The sequence below is a fragment of the Sinohyriopsis cumingii genome, chromosome 12, assembly GCF_028554795.1.
Source record: "Sinohyriopsis cumingii isolate HCF-2022 chromosome 12, ASM2855479v2, whole genome shotgun sequence".
In the NCBI taxonomy this organism is placed as follows: domain Eukaryota; kingdom Metazoa; phylum Mollusca; class Bivalvia; order Unionida; family Unionidae; genus Sinohyriopsis; species Sinohyriopsis cumingii.
In genome coordinates, this window is record NC_142972.1 from 40,207,795 (window position 1) to 40,225,967 (window position 18,173).

Consider the following 18,173-nt stretch of genomic DNA (forward strand, 5'->3'; position numbering starts at 1 on the left):
GTCTTCTAAGGTCAATACTGCTCCAACCCCAACATCACTTGCATCAACAGACAGTTTAAATGATTGGCTGAAATTTTTAGCTGTATGAACTGATGCGCTTTTTAGTATGGCTTTTAACTTCTCAAAAGCCTCCTGACATTTTTCAGTGCAAAGAAAGTTGTTTTTCTTGTTCAATAAATGTGTATTGGGATCAGCAGTTATGGAAAATTGGAGTAAAAATATGCTGGTAGTATCCAGCCATACCTAAAAATCGCATCAGCTGCTTTTTACTAACAGGCATAGGTAATTCAGAGGTAGCCTTGGCCTTTTCATGTATAGGTTTAACATGTCCTTGTCCCACGATATGTGCTAGAAATGTTACACTAGCACGGCAGACCTCACTTTTGAATAAATTAATTGTCAAACTTCCATCAGTTGGTCTGTCAAATAATTCCGAATTGTCGCTAAATGTTCTTTCCATGTGTCGTTATAGATGATGACATCATCGATGTAAGCAGTACAATTATCTAGACTAGAGATAATCATATTCATTAGACGTTGAAAAGTACTAGGCGAACCTTTTATCCCAAACAGCATCACTTTATTTTGATATAGTCCATCTGGAGTCAAGAATACCGAGATTTTCTTTGCTCTTTCCGTCAGTGAAATTCGCCAAAATCTTTTTAGATTGTCAAATTTGGTGACATAATTGGCATTTCCGATCTTATAAATGCAGTCATCGATTCTTGGTAATAGAAATGAAGCTGTTTTAGTCACACTGTTCACCTTCCTATAATCAGTGAACATACGGAAAGTTATATCTTGTTTTAGAACAAGTATATATGGTGAACTCGAGTCACTTTTAATGGGCTCCATGAAATCGTTCTCCAGTAAATACTGAATTTATTTTTTCAAGTATTCCTGTGTGAAAGGGTTCATCCTGCATGGATGTTGTTTGACAGGTGAGGAATTTACAATTTCAACGTCATGGAAAATTTTGTTGGTTCTTGTAAGAACTTCTGGAAATAAGTGCTCATGTTCTAATAATAGCTGTTTAAGTTCATTCCTTTCCTCTTGTTGCAAATGTGAAAGTTTCTGACCCATATTAACCATAATTTCTGAATTCCGAAGATTTGTCACTCCACTTCGGTTTCACTAATAGCCATTTGAAACAAAAAAGAGACCTCAGGATCTTTTTCCTGTTCGACAAGTGAGTGTCGATTGTCACCCTGATTAAAATAAAGTGAATGTGTAGTTAAATGAGGATCACTGTGATCAATACATTTAGATTGATCCAAACACAGAGTGAAAGTGACCTCGTCAAAAGCCTGACAAATACATGTGTCAGCTAAAGGAATACGTTCCTTATCAACATCATTCTCAAGAGTTTTCTTTGCCATAGCTCTAGTAACTGCACAAGCTGAGGAAATCAGAGAATTATTTTTCAATAGAATCGACTTTCTGATCCAAACAAGGCTTGTCGGTTACAAGTGGATTAACCACAACCTTATCTCCAGTTCGGTCGTTGCCAAGTAATAAATGAATGCCCTCAACGGGGAAAACAGAGACTGTTCCGACTGTCACGAGTCCTGAAACTAAGTCTGATGACAGGTTTACACAATGAAGATGAACATTAACAAAGCCGCACTCTACTCCCTGAATAAGAACACTCTCATTAGAAGAAAACTTCTCAGAAAAAGGCAAAGTACCTGATGATAAAAGATTCTGAGAATCTTCTGTGTCCCTTAAAGTTTTAATAGGGATATGATTGGCTGAATCACCCAAGAGTGATATAGAACCCTTCGACATGAAAGGTTCATAGTTCTGCATAATAAAATCAGACTGTGGTTTATTAGACCCAACAAATGTATTGCTTTCAATTCATGGCCGTGATCTTGATCTCTTAGAAATAAGATCATTTGGAATAGGCCTGTCTTGATTCTGATGCTTATTTTTAAATTTGTAGCAATAATAAATAAAGTGTCATTTCTTCTTACAATAGGTACACCTAGGAAGCAACAAGGAGTTTTGACCAAGCTTATCAGAAGCTTGTTTTCTAAATGTTGTGCCTGTGGCTGATAAAACTACATGAATTGAGATTACTCTTTTCATTTTATTTTATTGATCCACTTTAGAGTCCTTGTATTGTTCCACGTTAAATCTAAGTAAAAATGGCTTGTTTTCTTTTCTCCAGATAAAACTTAGACAATAAAGTAGCAAAGAAGACCAATCCCCGTATTTTCGAAACTTGTTAGCAAGAGACTCAAGAATAAGGTCAAAACACCAAACGTTGAAGAAATCAAGGTAAAAAGGGTAGAAACGATTTTCAACGCATATGGCTCTCTAGTATCTTATGACATTTATTCGTGAACGAGAAAACGCAACTTATGAAATTAATAACAATAGGTATCCTCACGCTACATACTTTAGAACTAGACAGGTATAGAAAAAGTTTGGACAAGGAAGACGAAATAAATCCACATTACTCAGTTTTAAAGTGTTCAACGGTTTAGATCTTATGTAGGACAGTATGACTCTGTGTGTATGTGTGTGTTTTGCCACGGAATTAATGACAAATATTGAAAAAGGAACGTCTTTCATTTCCAGGAACGAGAAGACAATTACAGTATTTTCAGTTAATAAGAGAACTCCGAAGCCTCTGGAAAGACCTCATAATCAGACACGTCAGCAAAAAATATTAAACAATGTTTTAATATTGTCAGTGACTGTTTAAATTTTGCAAGGAAACTTAAAACAGTTTCATATTAATTTGCAATTTATATGTATTCATCCTGAGTTAAAAGATTTTATTTACGGCAATTTTTAACAAATTAAAACCATATTTTTATGCAACATATACCAGAAAAATAATACAAATACATGTTTCTTTAAATTTAATAAATACTTTATGGTTAGACATTATCAATAATATTTACGTGAAAAATATTTTGATATTGTTTTAACACACGGTTTTCACAGGAACCAGCACGTTAACAGAAAATACGTGTCAAAAATTAAAACAAACCACCTGACACTTTTAATATACATCACAGAATAAAACTTGGAGAGGAGGCAGAAAACGGTTCATATATAATACGGTCTTTCGGAAAGAAGTTCTGTTCTAACTGCTTCTTCTACTCTTGTTGAATAATGTTTTGACAAAATAAAAAAAGGTTGAAAACATTAACCAATTATTTTCTCAGTTTAGCGAAGAAAAGCAACATCAGTATTGACTGGAATTACTGGTAGGGAAAAGTTGTTAGTTGACTTATACTGGATAATTTGCTCATGTCCTTTCTCAACATTTGTATAATTTGTTCTGCAATTTCTGTTCTGGTGTATTTTAAAACAAATATTTTTAATCCAAGGTAAAACCTTTATATGCACTCTGCGGTGAATGTACCTGTTGTCATTACCAAACTGGACTTTCCCCACCTTTCATGATCAGACTGCCAGCATTCTGCAATTGTCACGTGTCCTTTCTATGTAGAAGTTTCGGTTCGTATTCTGCATGCATGCCAAAGACACAGTCACCTTAGCAGACCTGACAGTAGGCGCAAGATACTCATAGTCTTCTCTGTAACCATCATTTATTAATGTTTGTCCTCTGGAATGTCTTCTTGTATTGCTGCAGTTCTTATCAACCTTTGCAAAACCGCTATCACATTCATATTGAATTGTGTTCTTCTAGCCCATTATCTTTCAAGTACTTGGTGTTGCTGTTTTCCCTTTCCGGTATCTTTATTCATGCTGTAAAATTGTTGCATTTTAAATAAACATTTTTGGGGTATCTATTTTATTGATATTTAATTTGTGTGCACCATAACGTAGTAAATGTATTTTGAATTCAACATCAGTTGTAATATCGGGGGAAAATACCAAATAAGGATGAAGAATAAGGAATGTATAGTAGATAGATTTGAAAAAGAGAATGAAATATTTTCATCAAGATGACAATTAGATTTCTAGACATGAAACATGAAATGTCTATAACGTTGTGACTTATTGGAGTACATTTTTGTGTATAAAATTCCAATAGAAAATCCCGCAACAAGATTGTTGCCATCCACACCTTTCTGTTCAGCTGATTCTGCACAACTACAATGTCATACTGTGATCTGTGCCTTTTCGTCAACTCATTGTATGTGTCAAAATATTAAATGGACAGGTTCTGATTATTTCCGGCATCAGTTTAACACCTGCACGCAATTCATTGACACTATTTACTCAAGTAAATATTCTTTAACCCTTTAGATGATGCTGGTGATGATGAGTGTTCACTATCCTGCAACAACATTCTCATTACATACTTCCTAAACTATCTCCGAGAAGAATAATTTTACCATGATATCAATATATGTAGTACAAATTGTTGTACTGCCGTTCATTGTAGTGATTCACTTCTATACCTTCTTTGAAAAAAGTTTAAATGTACTCGTGGTTGCATCAACATCTGTGACTTTGATTATCCGCTATCTCGTAGACCATGTGTTTTCAATTTACTTACAGTATACCGGTATATAAAATTGGAATTTAGGTCATGATTTCAATGTTAACTCTTTGATTTATTATGTCATATAACTGATTACTATCATTTAATTCACCAAATAACGTTTTTCATATATAGCTATTTCGATGTACTTTTTTTTCGCCCATCTGTGTTTGCTATAACGTGCATGTTTGATTGATTGGTTGATATTTTAATACAGATATATGTATTGTGATTCATTAGGCGACAAGGGCGGAGTATACTGTAGGCAAAATGTCTCCAATGGAGAATATATTCCAGTGCAATAACTTTGGTCTTGAAAGAACAATGCAAGGTCTTTGCCACATCGTTGATTTTAGCGGAATAATTTTTTCTACTATTAGACGATTTGTTATATCCTTTTTGCATCATGGGTGCATAACTTTTAAATTTCGTTCTTATGGTTTTGCAATTATTTTCAAGGTCGTAAACGTGATCTTGTTCGTTTTATAGAATATTTACTCGTTAAACATACCTTCTATATCTTCTCCATTTAAGACTAGCTAATTTGTAAATCACCTCAAATTACATGCTTTATTTTGAATATTCCCTCAGTAGATTAGCAATGTACCCCTATATAATTTTTTTTCTTAATGCATTTTTAAATTCTGATTGTTTCACCAATCTTGAACATAGTAGTTGCAATATATTAGTTGACAAATGACCGAAAAAAGTGGTCCAACCTTTCTTCTCTCCTTTCGCCTTGCTTGCTTCAGCTGGTGACATGTTTATTGGTGTTTTTTGAGTGTTGCTATTTCTATAAATTGGCATTGGCAAAACGTAATCTCATTTCAACTTTCAGTTTGAGAGAATGCTTCCAAATCCTATTCTTCAGTTAATTTGTCAAACTTAATCCTTTCAGACTTATTAATCTGCACGATTTATCTTAAAGGATCGTGTATGCAATCTCCCTTTTTAATTTTACGTTTTTAGCCCCGGCGTATTACAGGATTATCACTGACATATTTGTATCCATTGTAGTATTTTTCGATTATTTGAATGTCAATAATGCATACCGATGGTCATCACTGTGACAACCAAAGATATGTCTGTTTGGAACTGCCGATTTGTTTCTAGTTTGGTTATATAATATGGATGTAGATTGTTCAGTTAAGCAGTCTTTCAGTTCAGCATATCTCATCTTTTCTTGTCCCGATTAATTTGTTACCAAGATTGAATGATATTTGTGAAAACAACCAAACTTTCATCACCGTAGTAAATTTGTCTTAAATAATTTTTCTTTGTTTTACTTTGCAAAGTCTCTGACGCCAGCCGTTATAAACGGTATCAAACTATATAGATCCTACTTTATGCTTGACAAATTGTCTTTAAACGTTATCTACAATTAAGCATGACATTCAACGGAAACATTTATTTCAGCATTTCAGCAATTTCATTATTTTTAATATCCTTTCAAGCGCATGAATGATTTTAGTATTCTCATGAAATCGTTGCTTTATATGTTTGATTTAGCTACTTCGTTTACTTAGACCCCGTCTTTTAAAGGAGAAACATTGTTTTCCATAAATTTAATGTCTCATTTAACCGCAGCTGTGCACATTGACTTTCTAATTGTACAATAATGTTAACTGAATACAAATTTGTAGATTTGTGTCACATCTCTGAAAAGTGTTAATTTTATTACAGTATAGTTTTGTGCTAATTTCTTCTTCGAGCAACAAACACTCAAATTATTGGTATGCTCACTGTGCTACCTCACCCGAAAATTATATACCAAATGCCTTAAAATAAATATGGTTTCCATTTTAAATTACAAGAATATCCGGTGTGTTTTCGTTTAAATTAATTTTCGGTTCAAGATTTACTGCGAAACAACATCCTTATACCTTATACTGGATTGTGGAGATTTCTAACTTTACATAACAGCAGATCTTAAATCAGTAAAAACGTGCTTGGACTTAACAGAATTGTCGCTGAAATAGATAAAAGAATGCATAATTTATTTTGCAAATTACTTCATATACCCGAGAATACGTTGTCTAAAAGATTATTTTTAATGAGATTGTATACCTCTATTTGCAGGAATGATCGTATGAAACAAATGGGAGTTGTTCCCGATACATGTAGAATTCTTCACAAGTATGACTTGAAAGACTTTATTTATATTCGTTTACAAGATAAGACATTTTCGGCTAGGAAGGAATGAAAACGCACTGCATAGAACACCATAAATAAATGTGAGAATAATTTCTTTAAGTATATATGTTTTAACGCCTCATCCTTTCAAAGGTTTAGTCAGGTTTCTGGTCACTTCATACAGTATGATACTGAAGCCAGGTTTCTGGGCATTCTACACAGGATGATACTCCATAATTGCCGATACTACAATACTTCGCACGCTAATGTTCCTGCTCATAGGCCTATCTCGTGTTCAAAACATAAATGATGGGGGATCTGTTCAAGTCGCATATTATCAATAAGTTTGATATTCTACTTGCTTCATATATTCATAACGTATCTGACAAAATATTTGTTCGACACTTACTAGGCAGGGAATTCCCCTACACACGTGGACTTAATGACCCGAAGTCTGCAGAAATGTTGTGATATTAGTTGCACTATTTTCTGCATATGGGCTTTACGTGAATTTTTTTCAATTAATTGGAAATGTTAGTTTATTTGTTGTTTGTCTGGGTTATTTTGCATTATTATTATTATTATTATTATTATTAAAGGCCAACCAAAAGAAACGAAAATAAGTGAATGAATCAGCTCAATATTGTCCATTTAGGTTACCTCACATATAGCCTGACTTGGTAGTATTGATTATATCGTTATATAACTATTCATACTTTTGATGTTATATTTATTCTAGTTTTCAACCTTGAAAATTGTACTTCGTACCTCATACGTATAATGGATTCGAGAATATCAATAAATGATTTATCTGTTGAGAACGCAATCAACATTAGGGTGACATAACACGTTTCGGGATTTCGAAATAGAATGGAAAATCTCCACCTCGAAATTTGGTGCTTAATGCTTTCTAAATTGATTCTGTTATTTGATCCATTGTTATGTACTTAGTAAGACCACTTACCCGGTGGGGAAGACCATATAGCTTTCATACCCTAAAATAAGAGACTGTAGCGGTTCCAAAATGGCTGAAACCATTCCTTATCGGGTGACGCTTGTATGGTACGGGGGTCATACCAATTAAACATAAACATTTGTATTCTTGTTTATGTATGCACGAGTTTTGTCATTTTAGTATCCGTACCGTTTCTATATATTGTTATCAATTTCCTTAAGGAGGAAATAAAGATGGTTTAGGGGGTTTAGAATTAGTATTAGTGGGAAAATATTTTTTTTTAAAATCAGAAACTGGCTGGATATTAGGTGGCTGATGGAAATAAATATCGATGGCTAGACACATAACACGGATATATACCGTTTTGCACTCCTTGACAAAAGCCAGAGATAACATTCTTCATTATCTAGAGTCACGAACTAATATCACGCATGCGTAACGTCTGACGTCGTAAGCATTTTATAATAACCGCACTTGCTTTAACTGTGCAACGTTTGCATTATTCATCTTTGCAGAGCGCATTACGTCAGTCTCATTTCAATATTATCTCGCCAGGTCACCATGCTAGATATTAATGCTAATGTCAGGTAGTTCATAGCCATTCTCGAGAAGTGTATACGTGCTTTATAGTCGCAAGTAGTAACTATATTTTTGTGCATTTGCACATTTACGCATATCAATGAAAAATTGGTTCGTATTCTGATTATGCAGTGCAGTGCAGAAACAATCCTGGTCAGAAATCATAATTTTATGTACTGATAAGGTGAAATGCAGACGTTAAATGTTCGATATCTACGGTGAAACATCCTGCCCAGTTACTGGTGACAGGCCATGAAATTTATGGTGGATATGTTTTGATCAGAAGGTGAGTTGCAATAATGTACATACAAACTTACTTAAGTGTAAATGGCTCCATACATCTTTATCTTTATATCTGTTAATTTCGAAGCACTGGTTACAAAAATGGATTTGATTTGTTTACCCACTTTTTCTTTTTCGACGGGGGTCACCTTGACATCCTAAAATGATATAATCCACATGCTGACCTAGTAGCCGATCAATAGCACGAATTTATTTAACTTATGCAAATATGCAAGTAGCCGATCAATAGCACGAATTTATTTAACTTATGCAAATATGCAAGTAGCCGATCAATAGCACGAATTTATTTAACTTATGCAAATATACAAGTAGCCGATCAATAGCACGAATTTATTTAACTTATGCAAATATGCAAGTAGCCGATCAATAGCACGAATTTATTTAACTTATGCAAATATACAAGTAGCCGATCAATAGCACGAATTTATTTAACTTATGCAAATATGCAAGTAGCCGATCAATAGCACGAATTTATTTAACTTATGCAAATATACAAGTAGCCGATCAATAGCACGAATTTATTTAACTTATGCAAATATGCAAGTAGCCGATTAATACATGAATTTATGTAACTTATACAAATGCACCGATCAATACCATGAATTTATTCAACTTATGTTCCATACAGATGAAACGTAATAGAAGTAATTAACCTCATTTTATTATAATAAAGAAATATCGGTATACCAAGAGGTATAAATAAATACAATACACATATACAAAAAGAGTAAACAAAATATGATTCAGTACCTACTTCAAGGTGTGAGTGTTATATACGAAAAATATTAGAAAGGACAAAGGAGGGAAATATATGGAAACAACCATAGACTGATTCTACAGAAATGCAACCACCTACTCAGCAAACTGCTAAAGCTACGGAGGAAATATAAACGGGTGCATTTAAAAGAAATGAACCATTAGGGTCAACAGCTTCAATCAAGTTACCAGTAACAATATATGGTGAAACAGATTGTAAAATAATGCAATAAAATTACGCTTTGATTTAATAAAATAAGGAAATATTGATTTTAAAAAAGTGAAATGAAGATGGACAAGATTAGGCCTAACAGGGGTTTACTCTCAGGAAGATAATGTGAAAAATTAGTGTATGCAGTAGAAGGAAGAGGATTAAGGGATTGTGTGAATGTTGTTGGTTAAATAAAATAATAAATATTATGAATGACAAAAGACCTTAAATTGTAATACAGAAAGAAGAAAATAGAAGTAGATACAAATGCAAATTGTAAGGTTCAATGAAATTAAATATTGCAGACTTATGAATAATAATTGGTTATTATTTAAGAGTAAAGTTAGAGTAAATATTAATAACACCGAGTCAAAAGTTAAAGCAATGGAACCATTTGGTGAAAGTTTAAAAGAACTGTAACATTTCCTAGTTTCTACTGGTATGATAGCAGATACTATTGGTCTAACAATATCATGTATTTGTAAGTGTTTAACAGTAGGAAGAGGGTGTGCATGGGGCAGTGCCGACTGTAGCGGCGGCGACTGTTCCAACGATTCGTTAATTTATAAATTTAAAGAGGTATGTAAAATCTTGATAGTTATTTATTTCAGTTTGCTAAAAGTAGATGAGCGGCAGTATTGCATAGTTTAATGCTGGTGTAATAAGCTGGCATTTTACATTTAGTGGAAAAGCTATTTCTGTGTTAGCTGATAATGTCATTCTTATGATTTTTGCATTAACTGGATAGTCTTGCAATTGTAAGAAAAATATAAAAATGATTATAATTATCAAACACAAGAATACAAACTTAAATATAAAAAATAATGGTTCAATGAGCAAACGACACCAACACTTGTAACAAAAGTCGCAATAGGAAATTCTTCTTTATTGTTCTATGTTGTTGTATTTATATCATGCACACTATCAGTTGTACGGATTAGAAGGGTTCCACTAATTGTATCCTTCTTGTATACATAATACTTACTTAGGTTTCTTTTCATTCATATCATTTTTTTGTCTTTTGACGAATTGGGACAGACTGTTTAACAGGTGTTTGGGTCATACCCTTGACCACGTTGGTATTTAACGCCGTGTCCATTCATAAGTTCAAGTACCAATTAAATTGCTGTTGTACCCAATAATGCTACCTATTTTCAAAAACATATCACTTGGTAACGAAATGATACCATCACCATTAACCGTGGAATCTGAAATATACTGATGAGATCTTATTATAACGTTTTCACGGGAATCATACCTTTATTTGTCTAAAATTAATTTTCAAAGAACGTTTTCAGGGTTTCTTGAAGAGTGGAAACAGGCTGTGTAATACTTGCCCTATTTCGTACCCGATTATATACAACACACACACACACACACATGACACATGACATGATAGCATTCTTGATCTTATATATCTTTTTTCTGGTAATCAATTCCAATGTTGCTGAATATGATAGCCTATAATATTTGTTCCTCGGTTGTAGACATTTCAATTTTTTTTACAATAGGTAATTTTCTCTAGTATTTAACAACTTCAGCTCCGTAAAAACAATGGTGCTTGTTGGCTCTTAACACATTAGAAGGTGTTTGTTCTAAAAAAATCGTGTACAGTTTTATATTCTTCAAGTCCATTCCCAGTCAAGTATAACTTCTTTTTCTCATTAATATATCTGCAGTCATGATGAGGATGCAAATTAGGGTTAGTACAGATGATGTTAAATTATTTGGATCTGTGTTGTTCGCATTGAATTAAAAGCTTGATGATCATGTAATGGCATAAAGCAATAAAACAACAGTTTCCGTATTTGAAAGTAAGCGTGAAATGTATATATCTATTATACGAATTTTTGTTATATGTAAATGAGATAAATGCCAATCTTTCACGTGAATTCCTGTGATACAGAATTGTTATCGGTTGTGTTACGGATTGAACAGTTATGTCTAAATTAGAACACAAAATTTTTAATTTTGGATAATAATTATTTTTTTATTAAATTATGACGGTGGGCGGGCTTTAGAAAACAAAATTAGTCGTGAGGTCTGGGAATTTTGGAAACACAACTAGGGTTTAAAAAGATGCTTGTCTGTGCTGGTGAGGTAGAGTGTTGGATTTTGAATAAAGATAGGTGGTGGGTAGGTGGTCTTGAAGTTTTCAAAACAAATTATCATGAAGGATGGGCTTAGAATTTAACACACTAAAATTAGCTCGAGGTAGCCTACGATTTTAATTTCAAGAATAAGAAAAACAGACGTAAGGGGCCATCCGTTTAGTACCAACGCAAAAATCTGGCAAAGCTTGAGATCCCCCCGCTCCCCCGTAAACATGCATACTTTTTTACACACATCCTCACCTGCGTATGTACGTATGACGCACCCCCCCCCCCCCAATTCTATAGAACGGCCTATGTTTAATCCACGCACAAAACGATCAAGGATTAATAATATTAGCGTGTAGTCCACCGACGTTGACTGTCTGGCTGCATCAAAGGAATAAGCTGCGTAACTTTAAACATTTTGTCTAGTGTCCACTAAAATTCAAACGCTGACTAGTCGAACAGGTTACGTATTAGACAAATTATTATCGAGGTTTCACCGATCCCGACCCCCACCCCCGTTTTCTATGCGTAAGTACATTATCAGTAGAAACCCCCCCCCCCCCATTAGCAAGCGTATACATTTGGGTTAACCCCTTCCCCCTCCATGGGTACGTACTAAATGGACGGTCCCTAAATGGGGCTGACCTAAGATGTTTCAACAATTTTGTTTTTATTGTATGAATGTATTGGTGTTTGAAAATAAGATTATGAGGTGACATGGAGTTTTAAAGACAAAACGGGCATGGAGGTGCGTCATGGGTCTAAAAACTAGAGAATATACATATAAATGCAGGGCCGGCGCTACCATATAGGCAAACTAGGCAGCCGCCTAGGGCGCTGATTTCAGGGTGCGCATTTGTAAAATTTTTTATTGTTTATAAATTTGGAAATTAATATTTTCCGAGGGGGGGGGGGACGCTAGAATCTAACCTTGCCTAGGGCGCCAGATAGTCTGGCCGGGTCTTGCGCCGGCCCTGTATAAATGGGCAATGATATAATTTTTCTATAATACCTAAGGAATTTAACACTACACATGGACAAATATTTGTCAAAAAGAATCTGTCAAATACGTTGAAAAATGAACATAAAATATAAACTGTCTGGACGAGGGATATAGCAAGTTTTATACATAAAATATAAACTGTCTGGACGAGGGATATAGCAAATTTTATACATAAAATATAAACTGTCTGGACGAGGGATATAGCAAATTTTATACATAAAATATAAACTGTCTGGACGAGGGATATAGCAAGTTTTATACAGAAAATATAAACTGTCTGGACGAGGGATATAGCAAATTTTATACATAAAATATAAACTGTCTGGACGAGGGATATAGCAAGTTTTATACATAAAATATAAACTGTCTGGACGAGGGATATAGCAAGTTTTATACACAAAATATAAACTGTCTGGACGAGGGATATAGCAAGTTTTATACACAAAATATAAACTGTCTGGACGAGGGATATAGCAAGTTTTATACACAAAATATAAACTGTCTGGACGAGGGATATAGCAAATTTTATACATAAAATATAAACTGTCTGGACGAGGGATATAGCAAGTTTTATACATAAAATATAAACTGTCTGGACGAGGGATATAGCAAGTTTTATACATAAAATATAAACTGTCTGGACGAGGGATATAGCAAGTTTTATACACAAAATATAAACTGTCTGGACGAGGGATATAGCAAGTTTTATACACAAAATATAAACTGTCTGGACGAGGGATATAGCAAATTTTATACACAAAATATAAACTGTCTGGACGAGGGATATAGCAAGTTTTATACATAAAAAATCGAGACGAAATGATACTGTGTCACTCTATTTACATTCTCAAAAAGTCAAAATGTAAGAAAACAAAGATTTAAAATTAATATCCCCTTTTCAAAACAATATCTGTCCCGACAACCTTTAATGGCTTGGGCTGAAAAAAAATATATGTACCATAGCTTATCTCATTTTAAAATAAATAGAAGAAAAGAGTAAATCAATTATCCCCACATTCTTTTTAAACTTTCTGTACTGCGGAACTGCGAATTTCAATAAATGTTTCACTGCAGGAAATAACATTGCTAGTTTGCCAATTTGGATGCGTGTTTGTGATATGGTTCCATTTTAATGGTATTGCTATTCTAATTCAATGTTTACGATCTATATTTTATATCGAGAGTTATGCATTTGTTTGTTAAGTTCAAAGCTAATTTTATTTTTATTTTCACCATGTGGCTCAAATCTGGGCTTGAATCAAAATTTATTCTGAACACTGAATAAGTCTCTTAGACCAGTTTTTATTTGTTTAGCATTTAAACTAGTTTATGCATTACTCAATGTTGATATCGTTAATATCATACCGTATGCTTAATATATTCAACAGGATAAATACTTTCATTCAGACAAAATAGACCCGTGGTTCTACTGAAATGTATGTATGTATGTATGTATGTATGTATGTATGTATGTATGTGTATGTATGTATGTATGTATGTGTGTATGTATGTATGTATGTATGTATGTATGTAAATACTTTCATTCAGACAAAATGGACCCGCGGTTCTACTGAAATATATGTATGTATGTATGTATGTATGTATGTATGTATGTATGTGTTCATGTACGTATGTGTTCATGTACGTATGTATATATGTATGTATGTATGCATGTATGTATGTATGTATGTATGTATGTATGTATGTATGTATGTATGTGTGCATGTACGTATGTATATATGTACGTATGTATATATGTAAGTATGCATGCATGTATGTATGTATGTATGTATGTGTGCATGTACGTATGTATGTATGTATGTATGTATGTATGTATGTGATTTCAGAATTATATCAGCTTTGATCTTGAGTTTATTTGTCCCACCTTCGAATAAAAATTGAACCAATTAGCTTTACTTCTTTCTTTGCGTCATTTAATTCTTTGTCTCCTACATTTTCCACATGTATATTACCCGTCTATATCACTATCCTGTCACACCTTGTTCAGTTGTACGAGAATTATTCAACTGTATTAGATCTTCTTCCTCGGGCTACTTTTCAAACAATCAGTATTTACAGTAGTATGTCAACTTTGTATTATCAAAGGTCAAAGGTTAAGGTCACTGTGACTGAGAGAAGAAAAGTATATATTGCAAAGTAAATTAGTTCTAAAACCGCGTACCTTGATCAAAGTTGGTGGATGGCTTGTACTTAAGATTTTGGGGTTAAATAGCAGAGGTCAAGATCACTGTGGCTTAAAGACATGGATTTTGTAGAATAACTTGTTCTAGAGAAAGTCACCTGACCAAAATGTGTGGATAATTAGGGAAATAAAGAAACGTGTAGATTCTGGGTTCTAAAGGTAAAAATCACGGTCTTAGTAAGTTTAATAAAGCAGTAAAGTTTCTGAAGTTTTGCGCAAAACAGCATACCTTGAACAAAAGATCCGTGTCATGGAGATTCATTTGTCAGCTAACTCTAGTGTCAACTGTATCCTATTATTGCCTGCATAGGAGATTATTAAACAAGGGGTGGACTAATTTGCCATTTACATCACTCTTTTGATGTACTTTCCGTGATCATTTCTACAAATAAATACTGTTTAAATCAACATCCACAGGTATACATATGTGCATGATTATTCCTAATTGTGCAGAGATTATAGATGTGCTAAATGTTTAAAGCTCTATTATAATTTCATCCAAGGCATATTACGGACGATCTATTGTGTTTCAGATGGAGTCAGATTTAGATAAAGAGGAGGCCCAGTTCAGTGAAAGTTTTAAACAATATCCTTCATCATTCAACCTGGATATAAAAGAACTAAACAAACCCAAGCATGTAGAAATATACAAGAGGAAATTAGAGACGCTGTATGAGTCTGGGGAATTTGAGTCGACAGCAGAGCAATCAAGACTGTTATATTTGCTCTCTTTCTTATGCTGGAATGTAGGTGCGAAAGAGAAAGCACATGAACACAGCCGAAAATGTATAGAACTGGAAAAAGAAAACATTGTTGCCCTTTGCAATCGAGTGTGGATGACAAGAGAAGATGGTCACTTGAATGAAGCAGACGAAGAACTGAATCAGATTGAAGAAATAGTAAAATCAAGGTCAGATTTACTTTTACGAGGGAGGGCAGAAATGGCCTATTCCTACTCGGTTTTTGGACCTCACTATTTTTTGAAATCCATGGAATTGTACGAGGAACTGCTTGACAGCCAAATTGACAAATGCATTGAATTTAATTTAGTACAATTATGGAAGATGGATCTTGGAATCATATATCGAAAGTTTTGCAATGCTGGAAACACCATTTCAACGAAAGAATGGGAACAAAAAAACAAGGACAATTGTATGACAAAAGCAGCTGCAATGCTATACGAAGTCGCTTCTTCCGAATCTTCCGCTAGATGGAGAGGCAGATGTTATGCAACCCTAGGAGAATTTTCATATTCCACCTTTACAGGGACTGGCCTCACGAAAGGCAAAGAAGAGTTGTTCCCGGCAGCAATAAAGGACAAAGATACCGAAAGTCTGCTAAATTTAGCTCTTCAATTATGCGATGACGATTCCGAGATACTGAACATATGTGGAAAGAATTTAAAATATTTAAAAAAGCTAGACAAGGCGGAGAACGTATTGAGGCAATCTTTAAAAAAAAAGGGAAACTTCATTTGCACACTATCATCTTGCTCTTGTTTTGAAGAGCAGACTAAAGGAACGTTACTTCGAAGGAAGAGGTTACCGTCCTGGAAAAGAAGTTTCAGATAAATCAAGAGATTCCGAGGTAAGCCATGAACAGTTAAAGTCTGGAGAACAAGTTCAATCCAATGAACGAGGTCAACATCAACTAGATACAATATATGAAAGGTCTCTACAAAACCAAAGATTCCCTGTTAACAGCGACAGCCTTAGAAATGTAGGCAAGAATTACTCAGGCGAGGTCGATGCGAGTTATGGTAGATCCCAAAACCATGGCAGATCACATCGAGGTCGAGGCATCCGAAAAGCTGATCCTACATCCATTAGAAAAGAAACAAACTCTTCTCACGAACGTTCAATAACAAAGACAAGAGCAACTGGTCTTTTAAATGGAAAGTCTGAACTCATGGCTACAGGAAATGACGAATGCGAGCAAAATGTCTCTGAACGCGTTTGTCTTCCATTTAACGAGCAACATCCCGATCCTTCTAGGAGATCCCAGCATATTAAACGAGCTGTAGCAAAAGGATACAAGCATGTATGGATTATTCCAAGAAAAGAGAATATGATTGTCGACAGTATATTTTGTCATTTGAACAAAGCAATTAAAGGCGGCAATGCATGGGCAGCTTTAGAAAAGGGTATTGTATTTAGACAGATACGAAAACGTAAGGAAGCTTTTGAAACATTTTTGACTACTTTGAAAATGGAAGAATACAAAACATCCATTATCGAAGTATCTTGTTACGAACATCTTGCCGCCTGTTGCAAAGATTTGGCCGAACGCGAGAGAAATTCGGAACAAAAATTTTATTTAGAGAAGAATGCTGTGAAGTACTTGCTAAAAGCAATAGAAAAGGTGGCTACAAAAGCACATGTGGCGTTAAATTTTCTCAGAGATGGATGGATGGCCTTGCCTATGTTAAATGACATATTTAATCCACAACAGTCAGACGATGCGATACTGGAAGAACTGGCAGAGCTGAGGAACATGTTATGACAATATGGTGATTTAAGTGGTCTACGTGATATGATCATGAAACCTGAAGAAGAAATTCATGAAATTATTAAAACCTTACTGATACAGAAGGAATTCGAGAAAGCAGTAGCTTTGTTAGCCGTTCAGGACTGTGCGCAAGGTACACAGATCAGTAAGGGGCTTCGAAAGTTAGCATGCCTCGAATACGCTTTCAATTTGGTGAGCATGAACAAAATGGAAGAAGCAAGTCAAAGACTTCAACAGGCGTTTTGCGGTTGATTGCTCTGACAACTCAGAAGCAGAATTTGACATTTATTTCCTGTACGATGAAGAAGCCGAGACCAGTATAGACGGAGAACCGACCCCAGCTTCATTTCTTTCCAAGACAGTTGAGGACTTTGCGGTTTGCGAATCAGGCCTACGATTTACTAGGAATAGTGATAAAGTCAAACCTGGAAGATGGAGAGGAAAAGAGCAAATAAAATTCATGAAATCAAGCATGCATATTGTTTTGATACTGGAGGCAAACGAGGAGCCAAAGGGGGAGCTCCAGTACTTCATCAGTATAGCCAAAGAAATTCACAATGTAAAAAAATCGAAGTTGAGTCTTATTCTAGTTGATGACAGTCCTTGTCCTCTTGATCTGAAACCGTTTCCTCAGATTCATTTCGAGAGGAAACTAGTTCAGTGCCCAGATAATTACATCATCTGGGTTCGCAAATTTTTCTTTAACTTGTTAGATGTCAGTGATACCGAGGACAATGTACGTGTCTATTGAGTTAATACTATTAGCCATGATTGACAATTGCTCCAATCTTAGCCAATCAAACAATAATTATTTAGTTTATACAATTTTAAGTGTTCAAAGAATTGAGCAAATATTATTCTCAGCTACATTGACCAAACTACTAGTGAAACCATAGCACGAGTAAGCAAGCAAGTTTGTTTCGTAGAGAATATATATATATATATATATATA

The 18,173-nt window shown here is 34.4% G+C and overlaps 1 protein-coding gene across 2 annotated transcripts; it reads left to right on the plus strand.

Moving 5' to 3' along the window:
- The first annotated feature begins 8,176 nt into the window (after positions 1 to 8,176).
- LOC149786305 (uncharacterized) lies at positions 8,177 to 17,973 on the plus strand. 2 transcript variants are annotated; one of them, XM_089978176.1, is made up of 2 exons: positions 8,177 to 8,424; positions 15,247 to 17,973. In XM_089978176.1, exon 2 carries the CDS (start codon positions 15,247 to 15,249, stop codon positions 16,282 to 16,284), a length of 1,038 nt encoding a protein of 345 aa, XP_089834302.1. In that variant the 5' UTR covers positions 8,177 to 8,424; the 3' UTR covers positions 16,285 to 17,973. Both variants share the same exon structure in this region, with proteins under 2 accessions (XP_089834302.1, XP_089834304.1).
- Positions 17,974 to 18,173: the final 200 nt, after the last annotated feature.

Bases quoted from the DNA above. Each gene is read 5' to 3' on its own strand.
- LOC149786305 (XM_089978176.1), top strand. From the start codon at position 15,247: ATGGAGTCAGATTTAGATAAAGAGGAGGCCCAGTTCAGTGAAAGTTTT.